Here is a 26235-nt window from a genome sequence, read left to right on the forward strand (position 1 = left end):
AAGTGTAAAATGCTCGAGGAGCGTAGGTAATGAAAAACTGCATTATCTACTCTGCTGCAAACCTGCAAGGACATGGCTGTGGCAGGGAGAAGCTCTGGTGCAAAATCTGCAATCTGCCGCTGAGTGGAAATTAAGAGAATAAAAAGAAAATGAAGACGTCGCCGCCTGACTCCCCGCTGTTCTTTGACAGCAGGAGGTAATCTCATGAAATCCTTCTCTTTAGTGATAAACAGTTAAAGAAAAGCCAAGAAAATCAGCATTCAAATCTGATTATACCAAATGAGCAAAATGAGACAATCTCAAAATCTCATCAAACTAAAAGAGGATACTTTAGGGAATCTAATCACTGCCAAGGAAAGGAAAAGGCAGAAAGAAGAGAACAGAAGATAAATATAGAGCCAGATTGCTCAACTATGAGTGAACAAAAAAGAGCAACACACTAGTACATTCAGGATAAAGACCAGCTGTAATAAGTACATGATCTGAACTTTGCATAACCTGGTTCATGAATTTCAGAAGAAACAGGATACTCCAAATAAGATTCTTTTTGAATATCAGTGCCGGGAAAGTCTCTGGTATGGTCCAAAACTACAAAACTAAATGTAGGGATTGTGTTTGGCAAGATAAACCAAACTGGTGGTAGACAGAGAATTCATGTGGAAACAAGGGGAACAAATCACTTGCCAAAACAAATAACTGGTCGTTCCCCCCTCGGCAGCAACAACTGGAAGCAAGCATTTGCAGTGAGTCTCACTGTGGAGGAATGTCGGCCCACTGTGTTTGGGATCATGGTCCTGCTCCATAACTTAGGTGTGCTTGAGCTTGAGGTCACGTACTGATGGCCGGACATTCTCCTTTAGGATTTTTTACTAGAGAGCAGAATTTATGATTCCATCAATCACAGCAAGTTGTCCAGGTCCTGAAGCAGCAAATCAGACCATGACACTACCACCATGTTTGACTGCTGGTATGTTGTTCTTTAGATAAAATGCACAACATTCAACTTTTTCTCATCAGTGCACAGAATATTTTCCCAAAAGTCTCATCAAGATGTTCTTAGGGTCAATCCCATTTCTACCCCTTAGCCCACAGGTGTCAAACTCAAGGCTGCCTTGTGATTTATCACTGATCTGGGTTTTCAGACCCATCATTGTGTTTTATATGAGAAACTTGGTTGGTCGTCTTTATACAACAGAAGGATGAAACATTGGTATAGCTTTCTTTATAAGGCTATTTTACATGAATTACCTTCTTATCTTTGTACTTTACTGACTCCAAAAGCTGTCAGTAACTTTAATCTTCGTTCTCATGGACTCACCATGTATGACATTCCTCGCACTCGCTCTGTCTTTGGTCAAAGAGCTTTTAGTGTTAGTGTTAGTTTTTGTTTTTCTTTCTGATATGTTTGCCATTAAAAAAAAATAAAAATTCAACTTCAATTTCATGTTATGACCTTTTTGAACTAACAAATTTACTTTTTTTCAGACTGTGAGCCTTTAAAATCATCTTTTTAACTTTTTAAATGTCAAAATCATTTATCAGTGCTTAGTTTTTTCATATTTTATTAGTGGTGAAATGAGGTTGACAGTTTAAAAAGGTGACCCTGTTAGGCCATCAGGTTAGACCAGAATCTAGAATCTGGCCCCTGCTGTGATTGAGTTTCACACTCCTGCCTTAGCCCTTATCTTAGCCCTCTCATTGGTTTTGTGCATTCACATCAGGTGAATCAAGGGCTAGGGCTACATAGCTCTCGAAATAAAGATTTTTCTGAATCACACTTGAAAGAGGTATGATGAAATTCCCACCATGCATTGCGTTCACTCGTGAAATGGCACAAAGGACTGAGAAGGAGATGCATAAATGTAAAAATATTTTCGGCATTGATTATTAAAAATACAACCGTTGTGATATCCAATCTTTAACTACTAGGAATGGGAGTTTATTGTATTTACGTATGCACATGTGTAAACAAGGCTATTAACTGTATAAATAAATGGGGAAGATCAACACGGAGATCCATAGTATGAATGAGATGGTCAAGGCGTTATTGTCAACTCTGATGACGCAGCAGTTTATCAGCAATGATGAGCAGCAATCCAGTGGTGTCTCATTTCTTACGGGAAGGTGTTCACCCCTACCCCTCACCACTCTTTCTCAAGGGGGAAGAAGAAGGGGTAGACAAAGGGGAAGGGTTAAGGGGTAGAAGTGGAATCAGCCCTAAGTCCAATGTAAGACAAGCCTTTGTGTTCTTTTTGGTCAGCAGTGGTTTTGATCTTGAAACTCTCCCATGATGCCATTTTTGCCCCATGATTTCATGATTGTTGAATCATGAACTCTGACCTGAGTCAAGTGAGGCCTTCAGGTCTTTAGATGTTGTTCTGGGTTCTTTTGTGACCCCCTGGTTGTGTAGTCAATGCACTCTTGGAGTCACTTTTGGTAGAATGGCCACTCCTGGGAAGGTTCACCACTTTTCCAAGTTTTCTCCATTTGTGGATAATGGCTCTCGCCATGTTTGGCATGGCCTTTGAAATGTTTTTGCAACCCTTTCCAGACCGATAAATGTCAGCTATTTTGCTTCTAATCTGTTCTACTTTTTCACAGTATTGTGTGTAACTCGGATGGCTTTTGGAGCAAGACCCAAGTGGATACTTGAGGAACTGCAGTTTTTGTGCTCCAGTGTGGGCTGCCTTGCTCAACACCGCTTAGATACAACACAATCATAAAAACCTCTTTTTAAGGTTATAGCAGGCAGGATATTACAAGTGCATACAGTGAAGGTGAGACGTAGGTCAAGCAGAAAGACAGAAGGTGCTCCAGGTAGCAATCTGTGCACTGTGGAAGATAAAGAACATACATCCTTATTTCTGGATCTCTTCTGGGTACACAGGCCAATAAATCCTGTCAACAGATACAGCTCATGAAGCCAAAACTTTCTTGGCAGGAAAAGCTTTCCACTGGCAAGTCTTAGGGGAACGTACAGAGAAATTTTAGGAAATTCTACATGTAAACTTTATAAGCAGTGCAAAGGCTCAATAAGAAAAGGTCTAAACATCTGCATCTGGACATTTTCTATACATTTTGTCAAGTGGATCAGTTTAAAATATAGCAGGAAGTTACAGTACATCCACAGAGCCACAAAAATGGCTGTAGGCTGCAGACTTTCACTGTTGTTTGTCGCCAGCACACCTCCAACGTGTCATGGAGGTAAACAGATTTATCTAGCTTTCTCACTGTGTCAGCCAGCTCAGCTCTGCTGTTTGCCATGCTGTGAAAACAACCCAGCTCCTATAGAAATACATTGAAGTAAACTCCTGCAGCATTTTCATATAAAAGAGCCACGGGTACGAATACATAGGATGAATGGCTCGGTAAATGAAAGAGCGAGAGGTTACTCTCACAGCCAGTCTTCTCACTGCACCTCCAGGGCTCTTGTTGCTATGATACCTCTTCAACATCACTGCCAACTAGCTAATAGTATTTGTCGTCAGCAGCTTGCTGTGACACAGAAAGAAGGAAACTGACAAAAAGACAGAAACTGAAGAGAACGGGCCTAAACCACAGACTGTTCTTAGAAAGAAAGGCTTTTTTTTAACCTTTTCTACACAGTTTTAAGAAGATTCAACATTCAACTAACTTTTTCAGAAATACTTTAGTTAAAGGTCTAGAAACTGACATGAAATCATTCAGAAATATTTGATGAAAAATCAGCAGAACAAATGTACGAACAGTAGCTCATGCCTGACTTCAGGAATTAAATAACACATAAACGAAGGTGTTTGAACCATCAGGATTCATGAGTTATTAATGGTGTTCATGACATCTTCATAGGTGAGTCTGCAGTCAAAGGGACAAGGAACACAATCAATCAGCTGCTATTCCTGGTGCTGTAATCCTGATTTCTTCAGCATGACTTCACCATGTTTGTGAATCCTCAAATTACACAGAGCCAGGCCCACCCATAGAACTGGCTGGGCCCCTGACAAACCCAGAGAATGGGCCCCTGACAAACCCAGTGAATGGGTCAACACAGAGAATGGATCAAACCCAGAGAATGGTACCTTGAAAAACCCAGAGAATGGGCCCCTGACGAACCCAGAGAGTGGGTCAAACCCAGAGAATGGACCATTGAAAAAGGCAGAGAATAGGTCCAACCCAAAGAATGGGTCCCTGACAAACTTAAAGAATGGTTCAAACCCAGAGAATGGGCCCCTGACAAACTCAGAGAATGGACCCTCCCTAGCTGTGCTTTATTTATGATATTATTGCATGTGTGTTGGATCAGTAGCATTGGTGCATTCATCCTGGCTAACAGTTACTTCATTTTGGAGCTGAAAAGTGTGTTGACTTATCATTAGGTTCAGATGTTAAATATATTTAAAAATGCATCTTTTTAACCTTTTTCAACACCTTTTTTACTCATTGTTGCCACTTCTTTTTTGCAACTTTTAACCAATTTTTGCTCCTTTTAAACCATGCATGTTGCTTTTTGTCCTTGTTTTCCACTTTCTACCAACATTTAATCAGTTTTTGCTGCTTTAAGCAAATTTCTCCACTTTTTGGAACTTTTTGGCCGTGTTACCTTTTGGGTGAATTTAATCTGTAGAGACCCCTGAAAGTCAGCCTGGGTCCGGCCCACTAGAAAACCTTGTGTAAGAGCTAAGGAAGCATGGATAGCATCATTAGAAAGACACAACACAGAGCTTTCAGAGGGAAAAACAAGTGGCTATGATTGTTTAAAAGTTATTTAACTTTGAAAAACACATGACTCTTCTTGTTGTATAAGACAACACCAGGCTCAGAGGGTGAAGGTCAAGACAAAATGTTGCTCATATTTAGATTTTTCATGCAGTTTTACCTCAGTAACAGTCCTTTTGAAATAAAATGATATCTGAGAATTCAACTAATTGGCCCAATAAACAGCGCCTATTAAAATAGTCATTTCTTGCATCCCTCAGAACAGCGGTCACCAGTTCATGTTTGATCTAAAGTCTTAAGTCTGTGGTGCAGAATGTAAACAAAGGCATCTCTTTACCTCTGGAATGACAAGTCAGGGAGAAGAGACAAGAACCTCTGATTTATCTGACTTTCGACAGGAGGAAAGCCATGCACACAGCTTTTATAGTTTACACAGTCAAGAAGTGTAAACTGCATGAAAACAGCAAAGGTCCGGAGACAGAACCCTGTCTGTTTTGGATTGTGTTAAAAATAGTACAGGGCATTAGTATGACTTCAGACTGTGAGGCAGTGAAGAGAGGAGAGGAAACTCAGCATCAGCAGAACTTAGTGGGAGGATTTCTCACTGCATGTCTGCACATGTAATGAGAAGTGCATTTGTCAAAAGGGCTGGGATGCTAATGGTTTACACAGATTGATTTTTATATTCTATGCAAATGAAATATACAGTAATGATGGTTTATTTTGGTAGATAAAGTCAACACTTTCAAGGATTTTCCTTTATTTCACCTCCACTCTCTTCTCCTTATTATGCCAGGGTTCAATGCTAAGGATTGATCGGTTGTATTCTGCACAGGATTATTCTCTCCAACAGTGTATCAGCATCTGATCCACCAGGGACCAGAACTATTGAAGTTCACTTTGTCTGCATGTCTCTTAAGCATTAATTAAAGCTGGACTCATTTCTTATCAAAGGACAATGGCAGTGAGAGCAGACAGCCTGCAGAGGTTAAACCTCCTCCCTGTAGATGTGTAATGTTCTCCCATCCATCCTGAAGACAAACAGAGCCAAGAGCAAGCCCAGGTTCACGCCTGGGTTCATGAAACACAACATCAACATGCAGAGCACAGTGTAAGCAGCAGAGACAGGGTGATGGTTATGGTTCAATTTGATACATATTGACAGGAGTGCCCTAAAAAAAATATTCACCCCTCGGATATTTAGCCTTTTATTGGTTTTATAAACCAATCATTGTAAATCTGATTAGGCATTTTTGATTAAAAAAACCTCTTCAGTATCAAAATGTCTTCACACAGACTTGCACATCTAGGCACTAATTTTACTCCATTCGTCTTTACAAATCTGCTCAAGCTCTGTCAGTTTGCACAGGGTTCAGGTATGAACGTCCCTTTACAAGTCCAGCCATAAATCATAATCTCTATCTACCCTCTACCTTTCCAAGCCTTCCAGGGCAAGCTGCTTAGAAGCATCCCAACGGCATGATGCTGCCACCACTGTGCCTCATAGTGGGGATGGTGTGTTTGTGAAGATACGCAGTGTTTAATATGCCATAGCATGTTGTCTGATGGCCAGAAAGCTCCATTTTGGTCTCATCAGACCAAAAAAATTTTCTCACACTTAATCATGGAGTCTCTTACATGTCCTCTGGTGAACTCTAGTCCAGATTGAATCTGAGTTTCCTTCAACAGTGGCTCTCTCTTTGCCACTCTCCCACAAAGCTTTGACTAGTGAAGAACCTGGGCAACAGTTGTTGTCTGCAGAGTTTCTCCCATCTCGACGTGGTGGCCTCTCTCATTCATCTCCTTCTTGCACGCTTACTCAGCTTGTGAGGAGGACCTGATCCAGGCAGATTTACACATGTGACATATTCCTTCCATTTCTTGATGATAGATTTAACTGAACGCTGGTTCTATGTTCAGTGCCTTGGATTTTTTTTTCAATAACGTTTTCTCTGAGTTGCTTGGAGTGTTCTTTTGTCTTCACAGTGTAATGGTAGCCAGGAATACTAGGTCGCCAGTGACTGGACCCTTCAGACTAAGGTGTCTTTATACTACAATTACCTCAGACACATTCACTGTACTCAGGTGATCCCCATTTCACTAATTGTGAGACTACTAGCAAGTGGCTGGACCTCTTCTACTATGTTTCACCTTTTCTCTGAGTTTCTATGAGTGTTCTTTTGGCTTAATGGTGGCCAGGAATACTGTTGAAATTTAACCTTACATATTTTTATCTAATTGGCATTTCTTTGTAGATTTTTTTTTCACAGTGTAAAATAGATTAAAAATAAAAACTAGACTTGAAATGAACTTTTCTTCACTTTAAAATGTACTGGATTATCGTTGTACTATTGTTCTCTCCGCTCTGTTCAGGAGCAGTGGTGGGAGGGTTCAGTCTCCGAGCCCTGATGGGTGTTAACCTCCAAATGAGTCTGAGGGAGCGGAACATCTCATTACCGCCAAGACGAGAGGTAAACACATCCTTCAACGAGGGACCGTGACAGAGAGCACTAATTAACAAGGAATTAAACACTTTCTTAAGAGGGCCAGTGAAGGGAGAGGAAGAGCGGAAATTACAGGCAGACAGGTACACACTCAAAGTCACACACTCAACCTCACACAAAGACAGACAACAATGGAGAGGAGCTGTTTGCTGGAGAGAGAGAGAGGTACACGCCGCTGTGGAGAAAAATCTGCCCCATAATCACTGAACAAAATGATCAGCTAATGTAAGGGCTTCCCCTGGCTAATGTGAGGCCCTAAGCAGAGTTCTGTACAAGACACTCAACACTTAGGCAAAACAATTTAGGGCACATTCACACCAGAGCTGTTTGGTCCACTTTAGACAAACTCTGGTCTGTTTTCCCGGTTCGTTTGGAGTGGTGTGTAAGCTCACACGAACTCTGGTGCAAGCGGATTCTGGTCTGCGTGAAAAAAGGGGTCTAGGTCTGCTTTGACCACACAAACACTTTCTGCGCTTCATGCAGGAACACTCTAAATCCATAGGCTTTTTCCTACATCAGTGTTTCTGCAAGCCAAAGTTCAGGCTTTGTTTAATCACCTTGGTATTGCAACAAGCAAGACATCGGTTCAACCACACCTTTGGCAGATTACTAGTTGCAGTGGAGAACTACTCTGATATGATACTGAGTCACCATCACCATCACCATCCCAGTGCACAGCTGGCATAGTTGTAGTAATAGTCTATAGTTGTATACATTTCTGCAACACACTTAGACTTGCCTCAAGGCATATCAGTGCTCTTCAGTACACCATTTAGGAACCACTGGTCTGCAAGCATATTGGGTGAGCACTACAATGAGATGAATTTTTCAAGAAAATATGCCAAAGTGCTAAATGAAGTCATGTTTACTCATGTCTGAAGATGAAGGTCCATTGCAAGTGTGTTTTCAGATTAGTGAAATGAGCGTCTGTCCTCTCTCTGTACCTTTGTCACTGAAGTCGTCGACCAGGATGACCTCTGCGATGAGCTGTGGAGGAGTGCGGTTGAGCACGCTGTGAACCGTCCTCAGCAGAGACGACCAGCCCTCGTTGTGGAACGGGATGATGATGCTGGTGTTGGGCAGCTTCTCTGCATACAGCTTCTGTTTACAGCTACAAACAGGAACAAATAACATAGAAATGTAATCGCCACATTTACAACTCTGTCCATTTTTTTCTAAAACATAAGGAACATGTAAAGGACAGCTCAGACTCTGTGATTTTTTTGGGGGTTGTTCACGGCGACACCATGTCAGACTAGGCAATGAAACATCATAGATACAACAATATGGACCTGCTCTCTATCAAACAGAACTCGAGATATGAATGTCCAGTTAACTTCGCCAATACATATACCTTCACTGTCTTTGCACAGAAATCCCCAAAACATTATAAAAGACTAGAATAATGTATCTTTGGTAAAGGATGTTGAAACAAAGATAGGAGCCTCTCATTGGCAGGCTTTGATACATTGTTGGTTATGACACGTTACGAGACTGTTTTTCTTTTCTTATGCTCAAAATCTGGCCTGACGTTTGACGATGAGCTGCAACGATACAGTCGGACCAAGATCTGGCTAAATTTGTGCAATCTGAGCTGCCATAACTCACATCTATTATCCCGACCCCTGACCTCCATTTGCAATCCCTTCCTCAGCAAATATCTCGCCACTGAGGCGATGGATTCAGATATTCAATGGATGTGTTTTAGACTTGAATGCAACAGAAAGGCAGCTGTAGTATTCAGTGACTGCTTGTTACACAGCATTTCAACCCATTCTCTCTACTTTCACACACTGATGGTGAATGCTACTAAAGCTAATCTAACTCACACATTCACACCGAGCTGAAGTGGGAGTAATTTGGGGTTGAGTGTAAAAGCCAGGAACACATCAACATGTGATCCCAGGAGCTGTTTTGGAGGTGACAGGAGACTTTCATTGCCTTTGCACCTCCTTTCACTGACTCCAACTTGTGTTCATCTGTAAGGTGAGTCACAACAGACCAATTACTGACCGGATTCTGATCATTTCCACCCTTTATTGAGGAAAATGTGAACAAACTGCCAAGCTGTGAAAAGAAGTTTAGTTTTTACGATGACGTCATAAAGCTGATACCGTGCTCTGTCCCGTATCTGAGCGCGGTTGCATTCACATCCCATCCAAACCAAGCCAGAGTCCACTTGAATCACACCCAAGACCACCTCCCCAAGCGGGCCTGGGCCCAGTGCCCGGGGGCGGTTCGTTTGCATTCACACTTAGAAAACGAACTGGACTTTGGGCTCAAGTGCACTCGGATTCGGGACTGGGCCCCTAGTGTGAAAGCACCCCGAGACTTGCTCTTCCAACTGCCAACCAGAGAAGTGTGATTCATCACTTGACAGAACACGTTACTACTGCTCTAGAGTCCAGTGGCGGTGCACTTTACACCGTTCTATATGACACATGGCATTGGACTTGAGGATGTGAGGCTTGCATGCAGCTGCTCGGCCATGGAAACCCAGTCCATGAAGCTGCAACCGCAACTTTAACATGACTTTAACGCCAGTAGAAGTTTAGGACTTTTCAGCTATGGATTTAGCAGAACGTTGGGGACTTTTATGCACGTTATCAGCCTTAGCCCCACTCTGTTGGCTGAGTTGCCATTGTTCTTAAACTCTTCCACTTTCTTATAATATCACTTACAGCTGGAATGAAATTTCACAAATCATCTTATTGCAAAGGTGGTACCCATCACAGTGCCACATTCAAAGTCACTGAGGTCTTCAAAACGGCCCATTTAGGATCACAGATGTTTGCAAATGGAGAATGCATGGCTAGGTGCTTGACTTTATACAGGTAACAGGTGTGATTCAAACACTTGAATTCATTATCAGTTGTGGCCTAATACTTTTGTCCATATACTGAATGTCAAGAGAATGGCCCAGACAAATGGCAAAACTTAACCATTATGCCTCCAGCCTTGCCTATCACTGGCTCAGAGAGCTAAATGGAATGATGCAATGATTTTCTGAAATGTCAGTGGGGGATTTGAAAGGGAAAATGAACTTAAGCTGACTAAACAGTGGGCGACACTGCTGAGTTCTATGGCTGCATGCTCCAAGGGATTTTGGTTAGATTTGAGGCTAATACTGTCATTTTTCATAGGAAGGATAGTCTTCGTTCTAACTGGATTTCCATCAAATCCAGACAGAAAGACACAACAACTCTTAATAATTCATCATCCTGCTGCACACTGCAGCATCCGTCTTGCACAGAAATGTTCCCTCTGGACCTGAAACAGCTGTATTTTTATTATTTGCAGCTGTCATTGGCTGCTAAAATGCGCTCTAATGAAAGGTTACAGTGATCATCTTGTACCTGATCATCTCGGAGAGCAGCAGGACCCTTGCAGAGGAACTAATCATGAGCAGCAAGTTATGTTACCTTGCTGTTGGGGAGAGGGAGAATGTGTGTAGTGAGCCGTGTCAGTCGATCAATGTCTTTGCTGAACATCAGCCTGCGTGTTGCACATTCAGATATGAACGATGGGAGACAGGCAGGTAGGGTGATCGACAGGCGGCCGGCTGGTTACTCTTAACAAACCCTGTCCAATTCCACCGGGGATACAGGTGTGTGAGTGTGTTTTTCCTCTGTGTGTGTGCTTCAATTAAATCTCGTCAGCGTGCAGAAATCGAATGTGTCAGTCACAGGTCTGGGACTGGCTGCCTCTGAGGCGCAGACAACATGCCAATCACCAGATGCTGCCTGCGGGGTGTTTGGGTGAAGGCAGACTGGTGAGTGAGCAGCCGCTGGTCAGCGAGGAGAGCAGGTGTGTCCATCTGATTGGTCACAGGAGGATGACAAAAGTGCTTCTGCAATAGGGGCTTCAACACCACTCATTCATTTAACACACATGCATTCTGATCATTTTATTACAAACTACAGAAAAGACACAGTCTTGATGGTGTGACGTTACCTTCCCCTTGTCTTAAATGTAAGACATGACCTGCACTTTCTCCTCCTGCTTTATACTTTAGATGCCTGTAGGCTAAAATATGGAGAACAAATGACTGAGGTACATGGATTCAGTAAGACCTGTAAATTTTAGTTTTGCTTTAAGGTTCCTGACAGCAACATAGAACTTTAAGCAAGAATTTCACCATCAAAAAAGTTTTACCTAGCTTCCGATACCTGCTATCCTGATGTAACATCATGGCAATGATGATGCAGCCCATTAAATAAGTTCAGTCAGGACCACTTTGTCAAGAGACACGCAGGATTTGCAGCTATAAATATTTCTTTATTAGCATTTATCAATTAACACTCATTGCTGTTATTCATATTTGGCGGAGTGGCTGTTTTGGATCCCCCTGCCCTTCCATGAGCCTACGTGAGCATTAAGCAGGAGCAGCAAGCATTTTTGCTCTTCCTGTGCTGATAAGGAAAGCATAAGGCAGGGGCAGAATCAGCAAAAACCCCAGAGCAGAGCAGGCATCAATGACGATGGAACTACACCATTTAAACCGGGTGTACACTGTGCGATTTTACTGCGATTCAGTCACGAATTTTGAGTTGCAAGACTCACTCTGAAGTCAGCTTGTCGATTGTCGTGCTGTGTACAGGGGGGTATGGCTGACCACAGCCAGACTACGACCCCACGACCTGCTCCCGACTGGTCGAGATGGAAGGATTTCTGGCATGTTTGATATTTTGGTCGTACAACTCCAGACACTTCACAGTGAGAGAAAAAACGCGAGCAGAATAAACAACATTGGGGTTCGTTTTCCGTTGTAAACTGTCAGACAACGTCCTAAATTACCATGACAGCAGCTGGAATCATTTTCTGTTGCACCCACACGATAAAGGAAACTAGAATGGCTGTGTGAGGCGGCAGACCCACGCCAAAGTGTTCAAAATTTCGAAGTCTGAGAAAAACCAAACGGGTGCACAGATAATCACCAAAATCTAATCGATTCTTCCCTGTCACTATCCCAGTATTCCCTGAAAGTTTGGTGAAGATCCAACTTTCCATTTTCGAGTTATCTTGAACACATACAAACAAACAAAGATACTAAACCCTTTACATAACCCCCTGCCGATTTCATCGGCGTGGGTAATAAACGAGCAGGAAATATTCCAACCTGCGGACCTGCAGCTGACATAGAGGTGATGCTGTTAGTGTGTGTCAGACAGAGAGAAAGCGGGAGAGGGAGAGAGAGAGAGAGAGAGAGAGAGAAAGCGGGAGAGATAGAGGGGGGAGAGAGAGAGAATATGACTGGAAACACTTCACTCTCAGCGTGTGAGACTTTTTAAAAAGGAAACTCTGCCTGTTTCTGTAACAGTCCCTCCAAACTTCATTCGCACAGTGTGAGCACACAACTCATGCGCAATGGTCGTGCATTGTAAATGATTCAGTCGTACAGTATGAGATGACATTCTGCCACAACTGTCATATGGTTGGCTTGAAATCACAAAGTGTTTACCCGGCTTAAGTCAGAAGCAGAATGAAGGAGGAGCTGGGGTGGAGGAGGGTTGCCACAGCAGCTTGCAGACAGAGTGGCAGAGCATCACAAGTGTAGAGCAGTTTAAATAAGGCAGCATGAGAGCAATAAGCCAACAGTGTTCTGAGAGCAAATCAGCTGGCCATCAGCTGATGAGGGCTTATATGAGATCAGCTGATCTCAGTAATGGTAGCGCTTGACTATGTGGCTTGCACATAGGAACACTATATGCTCCAGGAGAATCATGATAGACCACTGCAGCCAACTGAATGTTCTTCAAACCTTCATTGAGAAAGATAGACTCTTAAGTAAAAATCAGCAAAAAATCCTTAAAATTGAACATTTCAAAATTTCAAGGATTGCACCAATATATTCAATATGTTGTGGTCTTTCCAAAATAACAACCAAGCCACATATAGTGGTGTGATGTCTCACACAGGTGAACAAAGCACAGCTAGTTCATGCTTACACTTCTCTGTAGGTGAGCTAATTATGTCTACAAATAATCCAAATAGACTTTTGTTAGACACAAGTTCAGAAAGCCCCTAGTACTGCAAAGACCCACTCGTGTAGAAACTGGTCATTTCAGGGTCAAAAGAGCAAGAGGAGATGGCACATACACATAAAACTCTCCATAACCATGGATGTGCACAAGTGCCCCCAATCAGGACTAATCTTTAACATGACTGTCCCCTAGTAGCCAATGTGGCTGTGGTTACTGCCAACTGCCATGCTGCCATAATGCTATACAGTATATCACACAGTGATGACTGGATACCTCTTGTAGGAGTCTGGGTTGGCAGCATTTTGATCTAAAAAATAGAGGTGAGGTTGTATGTAGGCTGTGTCAGTGTAAACTCTGGTATTACCATTTGACTGGAGCGATGGGTAACTACATTCAGCACACAGGGAGGATCACCCATATCGCACCACTAATATTAGCAACACAGTCAACCCTTATCACACTGCTTACCTGTTAACACTGTATTCATGTGTTTAAATAAATAGTGCTTAATTTGACTGTTCGCTGTGTGTTTTCTTGGCTTTAGAAAAGTTGACTAAATGGCATTTAAATTCAGATTAACCAGACTTGCTATTAGTCACCTGGGAACAACCTTAAACGGTAAGCGTCTACTCCAAACTGACTAAGAATAACTGCTGCTGAGGTTCCCTTTGTGCATTTCTTGGTTCCAGTTCAGCCTGCCCACCTTTTCAATGGCTCTCGTTCCAGAGGCAAATTTGCAGTTCGAATCCTCTATTGACATTTCTTAAAAATCCTTATATTAACATTTTTGATCCAGGAACCAGGCCAACCAGCACCCTGAATCCTCATGACTAAGAAACATTTGATTCAGCACGAATTCAGAGTTCAAAAACAGAGAAAAAGGGAAAGTAAGAAGACTGTTAAGGAACTGCGTATCCCACAATCCACTGGGAGTCATTTTATTCAATGTTAATATCATTTTTCAAATTTAAAAACCATATATGCCTTCCTTCTCCATTTATCTTCATTGTGATGTTTAGACTTTAAATGCTAAAGTTGTAATATGTCATAGCTGGCATGGTAGACATTTCCATGATTACAGCCGACCCCACCATTGTTCCTTTTACACTCTAGAATTGTGGGAACTGTATTTTTTTGGCTGAGAATGCAAATAAACAATGGATTCCTTAAAATGAGGCTGATGATTTATAAACTCTTGTCTTCTACAGGGGCAGCGAGGTAAGCCTAACTTCTTCATTCTGGCATTGTGGATAATAATAATATCTGTCATGGAGAAAAGGAATGGGATCATTTCCAAGCTTCAATTCAGTAAAATGGAAGGAGACAGAGAAGTCCTAAAAATCAATCCTTTAATTATTATCTTTATGTAAAAAATACAAATTATAATGTAAAAGTAAGTTCACTGAAAACATGTTCAAGTTCCTTTAAAACCTCTTAAGCCCTAGCGGGACCAAATTTGGTCCTGCTCGCCTTGATCCAAACAAACTTGCTCTGTGCAGTCTAGTTTTGCACAAAAATAGTCATGTTACCCATCGAATTAAACAGAAGAAGCTCAGCTACAAGCCCAAATAAACTATTTTACCTACACTACATTAAAACTCAAAAAGAAACCAAATCAATGACCACATATCAAAGTGGCCGTAGTGCTACGTAGCCAGACACTTCCGCCCTCTATGGGATGGTGCCTGCTACTACAGACACAAACATGGTCTCATTTGTAAGCCCAGCCTCTGCTGAAAATTCTAGTCATGTTTGTGCAGTTTCCATTTGTTTCAACAGTTTCTTTTAGTTTTCTTCACTTTATTTTTAGTCATTTTTTGTGCCATTGAAAATAAATCTGCTCCTCTTGGTGTCAAACTGTAGTTCCTTTGTTAGACTTCCTTTGAAAGGGAACAATATGGAGGTCTGGGTGATTTAAGGGGAAAAAAAGAATTCCATGATGCAGTGACCACCTATAATGGCATATGAGTCAAAAAAGTTTAATACCTGAGATTTTTTTAAAAAGGCCAGAGATTGTGGCAAATTGGGCCTAAATGGCACAGGAGGGGATTTTGCCTGGATATTTTTTTTTTTTCTAAAATCCCTCTTATTTTGTCCTGACAACCCTCTAGTGGCATGAAAGTTGAAAGAGATAATGTCAAAATGTGGTGCTTTGGCCTACTGGTGATTTTTGGACTTCAACTGCATTATATCTATGGGATATATATGCTAAAATTGCAAAAAAAAAAAAAAAAAGGTTAGGCAAATATACATTTTTCATTTGCCAACTTGATTCTCTCTGATCCAGTAACATATACACACACATTTACATTCCTGAACAAACTTCACAAGTCTTCATTATTGTATTTTGATCATTCAAATAGACCTTGTAGTTACAGAGTTAAACTCATTTAAAGATGGGCTGTAAATTTTGAGCAGAAGCCTAATAAAGGTCCCTAGAGCTTAACAGGTTAACTCCAAACATCAGCCTGTAGACTGATGCTGATGCAGAGTTAAATAAACCACTGGTTTTGGAAACATAGTGGCAGGAATTGTGTCTATTCTGCCTTTTATCATTTATCCTGGAGTACCATGCTCAGAAATACATAAGGTCGAGAAAGGCCGGCTTTTATAAACTTTGATAAAGGAATCAGTCATCCTGAAGATGCTGGCAGGGAGGAAAGTACTCAAAGCTTCTTTCCACATGAAAGAGAAGGGAAGGTCAAGTGTCAGAGGAAAGGTCTTGTCAAGCAGAAGAAATGCTGTGATTAAGGACCTTTCACAATGCCGGGCTAAGATTGAAAGGGTGTTTATAGGTCACTGGAGTTGACAACTTCAGGGGAGAATTTTCTGAAACTTTTCTGTTATTTTGTTCTTCTGGAAGTAGATGAAAAAAACGGAATCGGACAGATTCTGTGACCTGTTCAACCTGTAACAAGAATATTTGCATGGAGTCTTTAGACTACCGCTGCATGAAGTCCCTATTTTACATCCTTTTCAAAGTACTACATAAAGATAACTAAATGAATTTGAATGGATTCAAGGAGTCGACAAAGCCAATAGAAGTTTCAACTGCTTATACTCTTATTTTTTTCCTTATTCCAGCCTTGATTTTTTACTAGCTTCACCTAAGTGATAAGGCCATGGCTCATAAATGGGTATGACAGAGATAAACTCAAGGTTTTTAGTATTTCTCATGAGATGAAATTTAACAAGCAAGCTACTAATTTCAGTGCTGACTTCACAAAGCACTTTGACTTGGAGGAAAACACACATTAAGGACTCACTTTGAATGCCGGATGTCAGGGAGGGAGCGGTTCAGAGAGATGCGGTCGCTGATGTAGATGTTGAACCCGTTCTCCCTGTAGGCCTGGTCCACCCGGTCCGTCTCTGTCAGAGGGAACGGCTTCCCCTGCTCACCGTTACCTGCATCAAACAAACACACAATGATCATTGAATAAGACAACTTCTGAATAAAGCTAGCACATCATATCAGTGTATCAGGGTATGGAAACGCTCCAGGGAGCAGCTACACCACCGTTAAAACCTCTCTCTACTTTTCAGCATTGATAGTACCTTTCTAGATAAACTGCCCATGCCATAGGCACTAATGCAACCCCAGACCATCAGAGATGCAGGCTTTAGAACTGTGACAGGATAACAAAGTGGATGGTCCTAATCCTCTTTAGTCTACAGGACACAATGTCCATGGGTTCCAAAAAGAATTTCAAATTTTGATTCCTCTGACCACAGAACAGTTTTCCATCTCACCTCAGTCCATTTTCAGTGAGCTTTGGCTCAGAGGAGATGGCGGGTCATGTTCACATATTGCTTCTTCTTTGCATGATACAGCTTTAACTTACGACTGTGTTGACTGGAAGTGTTTCTGAGCCCATGCAGTGATTTTCAGTACAGAAACATGCCTCTCTTTAATGCAGGGACCCCTGAGGGCCTGAAGACCATAAGCATCCAATTCTGAACTTTAGCTTTGTCCCTTGCTCACAGGTATTTCTCAATGTTATCTAAATCTTTAGTGATATTATGGACAGTAGATGGCGGGATATACAAAGCATTTGTAATTTATGTTAAGTAACATTTATTTTTTAAATTGTTCCACAAGTTTTAGATGCAGTTTTTGACAGACTGGTGAACCTCTGCCGATCTTTACTTCTAAGGGACTGCCTCTCAAAATGCTCTTTTATACCCAAACATTTTACTGACCTGTGTCCAATTAAACCTAATTGGTTGTAAAATTCCCCCCCAACTTTTTTCATTCGTACCACTTACTTTTCAAGTTGCCCTGTCCCTACTTTTTTGGATGTTTTGTTGCCATCAAATTCAAAAGAGATTATATTTTTCATGAAATGTTCAAATGTTTCAGTTCCAACATCCAGAATTTTCAGAATGTCAAATGTGAATAAAATATGGTTTATGATTTTTAATAATCATTGCATTCTGTCATTGTTTACATTTTACAAAGCGCCCCAACTTTTTTGGAATTGTCTTTGTATTTTTGCTAATTATAACAATGATTTCTCCAGTATCAACAACTAGGACTCTTAAATATGGTATCTTAAATGAAATGTTCACTTTTCAGTAGGTTGATTAAATAATTGATTAAGCAGCTAATTGCTTCATCTCCACAGAGACGATCAATACTTCTATGTGGATGAAGTTATTGGGTGTACGGTATATTACACAGAGCCCTGATAAATGACATGTACACACAAGCATGAACCTAATTACTCTGTAACAACCCTTGGCCACACTAACATTGTGAATCCAAAGCTCATTTCAGAAGTGCATCAAATTACATCGTGCTGCATGTTTCATTAGGCTCTCATCAACACTCTGCACACAAAGATGCATGCATAGCGGCTGATCTATAGTCAGGGGGAGCAGCAAATTAAAGCTGGCTGCTTTGTTCCATTAGGCAGAAATGATCTGTTTATACTCCTGAAGGTAATAACTGTGGAAAATAACTCCTCACTTTAATGGTTCATTTCAGAGATAAACTCGGCTACTTAATGCAGAGCATTTCTTACATAATAAACCTGATGCAGAGATCACTGGGATTATTCTTCAGGACTTCTTCAGAGAGATCGTAACCTTTAGAAGAGAGCCATAACTGCAATGGACTTTCTGAATTTTGTATCCTAGTTTTATCTTTCTTTAAAGGTGTATTTTTTTGCACTGAAATGTCAATAATAGTTTAAAAAATGTCTTCTCCTATTAACTTTCAAAATTGCAGTAGAACTTCTTATGGTGGCTGTCAAGACAAAGCCATCATGATAGTCATGACTTTTTCACTGTTGCCATGAGAATACAATGATTTGGCCCTTAAACATGTTGGATATGTCACATCTCAATCAAATGTGCCAGATAAATGCCACATGTGGCCAAAAATCAGTGCTATCACAGCATGTATTCTATGTGCTTTTGTTCTTCTGTTGCTGGAAATACAGCAGATGCATCATATCTGTATCATGACACTAGTGTTTAATGTTTTAAAGTCAGGAATATGTCACATTCGCAGCATGTGTTGAGGTGTCAACATCACAGGCATCCGTGCTAAAAAGATGTAATTTAAAAAAAACAGCATATTTATCATGTGTACAGGGATATGAGTTACCAGGTTTCTTTGTGTGTGCATCAACACTTTATCTTAAATATGATCAAAACTTGGTTATAGCTCATTACTGGGACACTCAAGTCTATGTAAAAGTACTCACTCATCAACCAGAGGGCTCACTAGAATTTTTAAAACCTCTCTCAAACCACAAACATAGATGTCGCAGCTCTATACTGAGCTGCTGCATGTATTATAAAACAGCCAGTGGTGTATTTCATTGATATTTTAACAAGAAATTGATGAATTGGAGATACTTGAAGTCTACATAGTCCTATTTTTGCTGTGTTGTTGCAGTGAACACCATTAACAGGCAGAGAAACAGCCTAAACCGCTGTTTTGTCCACCTAATCTTCTTGAGATCCGTTCTTTATCCTGCTCATTTAGCACTTAAGCACCACCTAATATCACATAAAAGCCTGTTAAAGCTCTTACATTTGTAATAAAAAAAGCCAGAGGTATTTTTCCCACTAAAGGCCAGTGGCTGGATCGATACTTATTGTAGAAGATTAACTGTGTTTAATTATGAACTAAGAACTTTACTCGCAGCATTGATTTACACCGCTTCTGAGAATGCACAAATTAGGAGGAGAGGAGAGGAGAGCTAGTGCTGCAGTGTCCGTGTGGGTTTCTGTGTGCATGTTTCTGTGTGGCCTTGTTCTAAATCAGAGCAAATGTTCTTGGAAAACTCGTCCTAACAAAACTGCCGCCTCAGCACAAAGTGTGGACCTACCTGATCGAGCGGCGTCTCTCCTCATCGCCTCGTAGTCGTGCCAGTCTACCCGCCGCACTCCATCTACTCCCACCTGAGCTACTCTCCTCACCTGGTTCAACCCCTGCAGGAGCACACAGACAAAAAGTACAGCTGTTAAGGCGAGGGGAGTGCATTTAAAGAGCATCATTTATACATAAAAGCTGCTTTATACTGGTAAAAACAGAATATTTATAACAGTAAGAGCATTAAAATAGACATCATACAGAAAAATAAATAGATTAGAATATAAAAGGGATTGAAATACGAGGTCCAGAGAGGAAAGAAATATGAAATTAAGTAAAAATAAGAGGATATACTAGAAAACTGGGTAATTGCTTTGTTTGCTTTATACTGCTTTAGTGTTTTACTTTCTTGACACAGATTCAGTGGTGGGTCTCACCTAGTCAACATGGATTATGCAGAATCCATCCTTTTGACATGTTCATGAGGATTTTTGCTCAGCCTGATGTGTGCACAGCCCTAAGGCCTTGCAGAGGTACTAATTCCAAATTCCATTCACAGTGAGTATATTTACATGTTAAGTCGAGATAAGATTAGCCCAATGAGGATATTTAACCAGATTATTGGAGTTTATCATGATCATCATCAAGGCACCATCCATTCATCTGCCACAAATCATGGGTTTCCTTCATTATCTCAGGGAAACCAGTTTTATCATGGGGTTTAACAATATAGATAAGTTAAAACCTTAAGAAAAGACCTAAATGTGATCTTTGTCACTTCAAAAACTTGATAAAAATGTATGGATGTACTCAATATCCACATACTTTTAAAGACTTTTGCTGCATTTTTTCTTCCTGGCACCCTTTCGCTACCCACTGGAGAGAGCTTCACAACCCACTTTTGGGTCCCGACCCACCAGTTGAGAACCACTGCTCTACAAGGTTCAGGTCAGACCAGTTTGCTGGCCCAGTACAGTAAACACAGTAACACCATGGTCAGCAAACCTGTTTCTGGTAGTTTTGACTTCACTGAGGGCAGGTGCCAAGTCCTGCTGGAAAAGGAAATCAGTATCTTCACAAAGCTCTAAAATCTCCTGGTAGACGGCTGACAGCGTTGACTCTGCTACAGCCACTGAGAACAGCCTGCCTGTGTTAATTTTGGCAGCTATTTTTAATTTTAGTCTTAGTTTTAGTCTTTAAATGAAATGCATTTTAGTTTTAGTCACATTTTAGTCATTTCTATCCTTTTTAGTTTCAGTCTACAAAAACTCAAAACATTTTAGTCTAGCTTTAGTCCATAACAAGTCCTCAAGAAACCTTTGCAGATTGGAGTTATCCACAATATTCTTTAAATATTTCTTATTCTTTGAGGTAGTGGATTTTTTTTTTACCTAATTTTCCTTCAAAGAACATGGAAAAAATGTATGATTAATGTCAGCATGCCTGCTGTGATAATGGAGTGTTGTCTGCTGATATTAGAGAGCTGCTGTAACATTTTACTGGAAATACTAAGCAAGGAGAGACTGACAGAGAGATTAAGCAACAAAAATAGATCTGTTAGAGCCCATATTATTATTTTTTATACAGTGGTGCAGCAAAGCACCTTAATAAAAGACGCTGCTCATTTTTGGAGAAATTTGTCGAGAAAAACATATTTTTATCTTCTTCATTCTCCTCCAGGCTGTCAGCCAGAACTGGCACGACAGCTGGGAGTTTACACAAAGGAAAAGAAAATCTGTTTTTTATTGGTATGATGCTTAGAAATGTCACTATCATTAAACACACACAGGCTCTCATAACCATAAGCTATTATTCTCCACTCAGCATTAAAATGCAAAAGCAGACGTTTCTGAAATCCTCTCAGCTTTAGGAATGACTCGGTGACTCGAGATATTATGGGATCACAGCATACTGGTAAAGTAATTAGCTCCAGGGGAGGATGCAATTAGGGAAATAATGTTAACAGAAACGACACGGAGGAGTATTAAGCCGGCTGTTATGTTTGCTGACATTCAAACAAATCAATATGTCAAACAATGGAGCATGTGTCTATGTTTGTGTCTGCAGCAGCCGCTCCAGATTGGTGACTTTAATCACGCATCAGGCCACAATATCAGCGGCGGCCATCATTCTCTCTCAATGGTAGAGAAGAAAAACAGCATCAGATAGTCTTGGTTCTCTCTCTTGCTGTGTCACACGAGGACCTGACAGGAGGCGAGAGTCCGTCCTCGTGTTTCCAAATAAAATGAAGCGACTGTGCCAGCAGATGTAGAGGACCTTGCAGGGAACAAACAGCCAGGGGAATATAACTCCCAGAAAAGCTGTCGTACTCACTCAGCTCTAATCTGCACAAAATGAGAGTGGACATGAAATTAGCCCTGCACTCTGGTGAAAAAGCCATTTCCTTCCCACTACTGAGGCACATTCAATTTTATTCATTTCCTTTCATTTCAACTTATTTAAATCCAGATCAGTTTGAATTAAATGTTATTCTGTGTCGCATAGAGCTCAGGATGAATGTCTCCAGCTACAGTCAATAAAATATAGAAGGAAGTGTAAAGAAAATCAACATAGTCTGGTTTGGTGTAAGTCAAACTTAAATGTTACAATAGACGCAGTCAAGATGATCCATCAGTATGTTACAATATTACACAATCAGTGCAATACAAGCAATAAATTTGGATACAACACCCATAAAAAGTAATCACCCCCTTGGATGTTTGCATTTTTTCTTGATTTTGCAAATCAATCATGGTCAGTATAATTTGGCTTTTTTGACAAAAAAAAGAAAAAAACTCTTCAATGTCAAAGTAAAAACAGATTTCTAAAAAAGTAATGCAGATTAAATAAAAATATGTAATGGAAAATAAGTGACTGCATAAATATTCACCCCTTTAGTCAGTATTTAGTAGAGTCACCTTTGGCTGAAATCACAGCACAGAGTCTGTGTGGATAGGTCTCAAACATAGAACATTAATTCTCTATCTGATTGAGGTCTAGGCTTTGACTCAGCCACTCCAGAACATTCACCTTGTTTGTTGCCTTTAAACCATTTCTGCGTAGCTTTCTCTGTATGCTTCAGGTTGTTGTCTTGTTGGAAAATAAATCTTCTCCCAAGCCATAGTTCTCTTGCCGACTGAAGAGGATTGTCCTCCAGAATTTTCTTATATCATATATAGCTATCATTTTACCCTCTGCCTTTAAAAGCCTTCCAAGCCTGGCTGCTGAGAAGCATCCCCACAGCGTGATGCTGCCACCACGGTGCTCCACAGTTCAGATGATGTGTTTGTGGGGATGTTTTGTGCCCACCAACGTAACGTCTGTGTTTGATTTCAGTCTAGTATTTATTAGTTTTGGCTGCTGGATTGTTATTTTAGTTTAGATTTTATTAGTTTTATTGTTAGTTTTAGTTTTTTTACGGATAGATGTCGGGGCTGAGTGAGCGTCATACATTTTTAAAAACATATTCAAACAGGCTACTCTTCACTAATCATATTATTTACTTAATGATGATGTTTGAGTTTGTTGAGATGGGTTTTTTTTTTTTGCTTCAAAAGAAAGCGATCAGGCTCATAAACCGAGCAGATTATCGAGAACCAACACACAAATTATTTATAAATCTGCAGGTTCTAAAATTTTGTGAACTTGTTGATTTGAGAATAGCCTCACTGATGGACAAGGCATACAATAAGATTGTATCCAGAGGTTGTTTCAGGTTAGAGAGTGTGAGTATGAACTGAGAGGGAGTTGTATGTTCACAAAAACAAAGAGCAGAACTAATGTTAAACTAAGATGTGTTTCAGTATATGGAGTTAGTCTGTGGAATGGATTAGACACAGAAATGAATGTCAAACATATAGGTTTGAAAAATTATTTAAACAAAAGATGATTGTGAAGTACACAACTGTGGTGTGAACATATAATGTGCTTGAGACATAATGTGCTTGGATAGAAAAAGGGTCTATGTATGATGAATAAGTATTTAGTCATGTTTATCTTATTATTTTATATAAACCTAAAGGAAGCTGAGTAAAAGATGAATTTGGGAGCGCAGTTGGTTGAGTGGTTTAAGGCGCTACCCATGTACGCGAGCGGCCCGGGTTCGAATCCGGCCTGTGGCCCTTCATCGCTTGTCTTTCCCCACTCTCTTCCCTGTTTCCGTGTCTATCCACTGTCCTTCCTCTATCAAATAAAGGCATGAAAAAGCCCAAAAATAAATCTTAAAAAAAAAAAAAAAGGTGAATTTCAAAAGGGTAGGCGAAATAAGCGAAGGCTTCAGCCTACACCTTTTTGGTCCTGTTTTGTTATTTGTTTGTTGATATTTTTTTTTGTTTGTTTGTTTGATTGTTTGGTGTTAATGCAGAAATAGAATTAACCCAATGTTCGTTCACTTGTAAATTTTCACTTTATGTGTGCAATTGAGTCTTCATGTTTAAAGTGACCGAACTAAACTTAACTAAACTAAAACTGAGTACAACTCCAGACATAAAACTACCACTGTGAAGTCTTAACCAATCAGATCAGGCAGTTTTACACTCCTGAGACTTGGACGTCTGTGCAACTCAGTAAGGTTGTGTCAAAGACTAAAACTAACAATATTTTATCTCCATTTTTTATTTCATTTTAGTTAGTTTTGTAAGCGCACTATACAGTTTTAGTTAGTTTTCATTTTTTGGTAAATTTTAGTTTAGTTTCAGTTAACTAAAATGATTTTTGAATTTTACTTTAAGTTATCTAGTTAGTTTTAATTAACTATAATAACCTTGTATCTTCCTTTTGACCATGGAGTCTCCCACATGCATTTTGGTGATCTCTAGTCCAGATTTAATCTGAGTTTTCTTCAACAGTAGCTTTTCTTTGTCACTCTCCCATAAAGCTTTGACTGGTGAAGCAGCGCCTTGCCAAGCTGCTTTTACAGATACACCTACAGTACATGACAGTTGAGGCAAAGTAATGGGTTACTTGTATGATTTACTTCAAGTTAAACGTTCTGGAAGCTACAGTCTTTGTTCTGTTTGCAAAGTCCCTCTTGGGATGGGTAGGAAGAGTTTCAAATATGCCACTCCTGCAGCCTGGAATCTGCTACAGCAGACCTTCTGTCTTCTGGAGATGGTCTCTTTTAATCTTTTAAAAGCTAGATTGAAGGCAGAAGAGCTGTAAATGTTTTGGCTAATGATTTCCTGCTCTGTGACTTAGGATTTGTTTTTTTCTGTGACTGTAACTGTTCTGAATCGTTTGAGAAAATAATCTAATTGCAATTTTTTTCATCCACTATTGTGATTCCAGTTTAACATACAATTGCTCTTCAGGTTCCTCATCCTATAAGCCATTCTATATTATAACACACAAAGCTATTTCACCCAGAAATTTATATCCAGCAACCCAAAATCTACAAATAAATGTTCCAAATTTCTAGGAAAATAACTAAGATTTATACAAGTGCCCCCTTCCCCAAAAAATCAAATCAAACATCCCACAAATGTACAAATACATTCTTCAAATTTTAATAAGAACTCTAAAAAAAACAAAGCAACTTTAATGGTAAAGCAATTTTTCATGAAATGACCTAAAGTTCCAAACCTAATTCTCCCCAAAATTTACAACGAAATGTTAAAAATTTCCCTAAAATATCTACAATTTTCTAAACAAATTTCCAAAGAAATTAAAATTAAAATTCCAAAAAATTTCAAAATACATTTCTCAAATTTCCTCAAAATTATATACAAATTTCTTAGCTAATTTTCCTCCAAAATTCAAATTGATCTACCAAAAATGTCTTATTGCAAATATTTTGTCCTATATTGCAATTTTGATATGAGTTGTAATGAAGGGAGTGATGATTTTATGGATTTATTTTGAAGACAAAAATATGCAAAAACAAGAAAAGTAGGAACTTTCATCAGTTATTCTAGAAAATATTGGCACTTGAATGTTTGCGTGATCTGTAGAGCAAAACACCTCTGCTTAAAAAATGCACACTGCCTGGCCAAAAAAAAAGTCGCCACCAAAAAAAGGTCACACACTCTAATATTTCGTTGGACCGCCTTTAGCTTTGATTACAGCACGCATTCGCTGTGGCATTGTTTCAATAAGCTTCTGCAATGTCACAAGATTTATTTCCATCCAGTGTTGCATTAATTTTTCACCAAGATCTTGTATTGATGATGGGAGAGTCTGACCACTGTGCAAAGTCTTCTCCAGCACATCCCAAAGATTCTCAACGGGGTTAAGGTCTGGACTCTGTGGTGGCCAATCCATGTGTGAAAATGATGTCTCATGCTCCCTGAACCGCTCTTTCACAATTTGAGCCTGATGAATCCTGGCATTGTCATCTTGGAATATGCCCGTGCCATTAGGGAAGAAAAAATCCATTGATGGAATAACCTGGTCATTCAGTATATTCAGGTAGTCAGCTGACCTCATTCTTTGGGCACATAATGTTGCTGAACCTAGACCTGACCAACTGCAGCAACCCAAGATCATAGCACTGCCCCCACAGGCTTGTACAGTAGGCACTAGACATGATGGGCGCATCACTTCACCTGCCTCTCTTCTTACCCTGATGCACCCATCACTCTGGAACAGGGTAAATCTGGACTCATCAGACCACATGACCTTCTTGCATTCCTCCAGAGTCTAATCTTTATGCTCCCTAGCAAACTGAAGCCTTTTTTGCATGCCAAAGATTTGACCCTTCTTAAACAGACTAACATCTTTTCCACGACCA

The 26235-nt window shown here is 40.2% G+C and overlaps 1 protein-coding gene across 3 annotated transcripts in view; it reads right to left on the reverse strand.

The window, feature by feature from the left end:
- The window catches only part of LOC121519000 (polypeptide N-acetylgalactosaminyltransferase 10-like), a 105556-nt gene that overhangs the window by 52772 nt on the left and 26549 nt on the right, over window positions 1-26235 (reverse strand). For all 3 annotated transcript variants that reach the window (XR_005992681.1, XR_005992682.1, XM_041801738.1), the window contains exons 2-4: window positions 19525-19627; window positions 16450-16588; window positions 8144-8310 (exon numbers count right to left, since the gene is read on the reverse strand). Coding sequence is in view for 1 of the 3 variants with exons in the window: in XM_041801738.1 (XP_041657672.1) it covers window positions 8144-8310; window positions 16450-16588; window positions 19525-19627 (409 nt within the window). In the remaining 2 variants the exon portion in view is untranslated. The remainder of the gene's footprint in view (window positions 1-8143; window positions 8311-16449; window positions 16589-19524; window positions 19628-26235) is intronic.

Source organism: Cheilinus undulatus, linkage group 12 (genome assembly GCF_018320785.1).
Source record: "Cheilinus undulatus linkage group 12, ASM1832078v1, whole genome shotgun sequence".
In the NCBI taxonomy this organism is placed as follows: domain Eukaryota; kingdom Metazoa; phylum Chordata; class Actinopteri; order Labriformes; family Labridae; genus Cheilinus; species Cheilinus undulatus.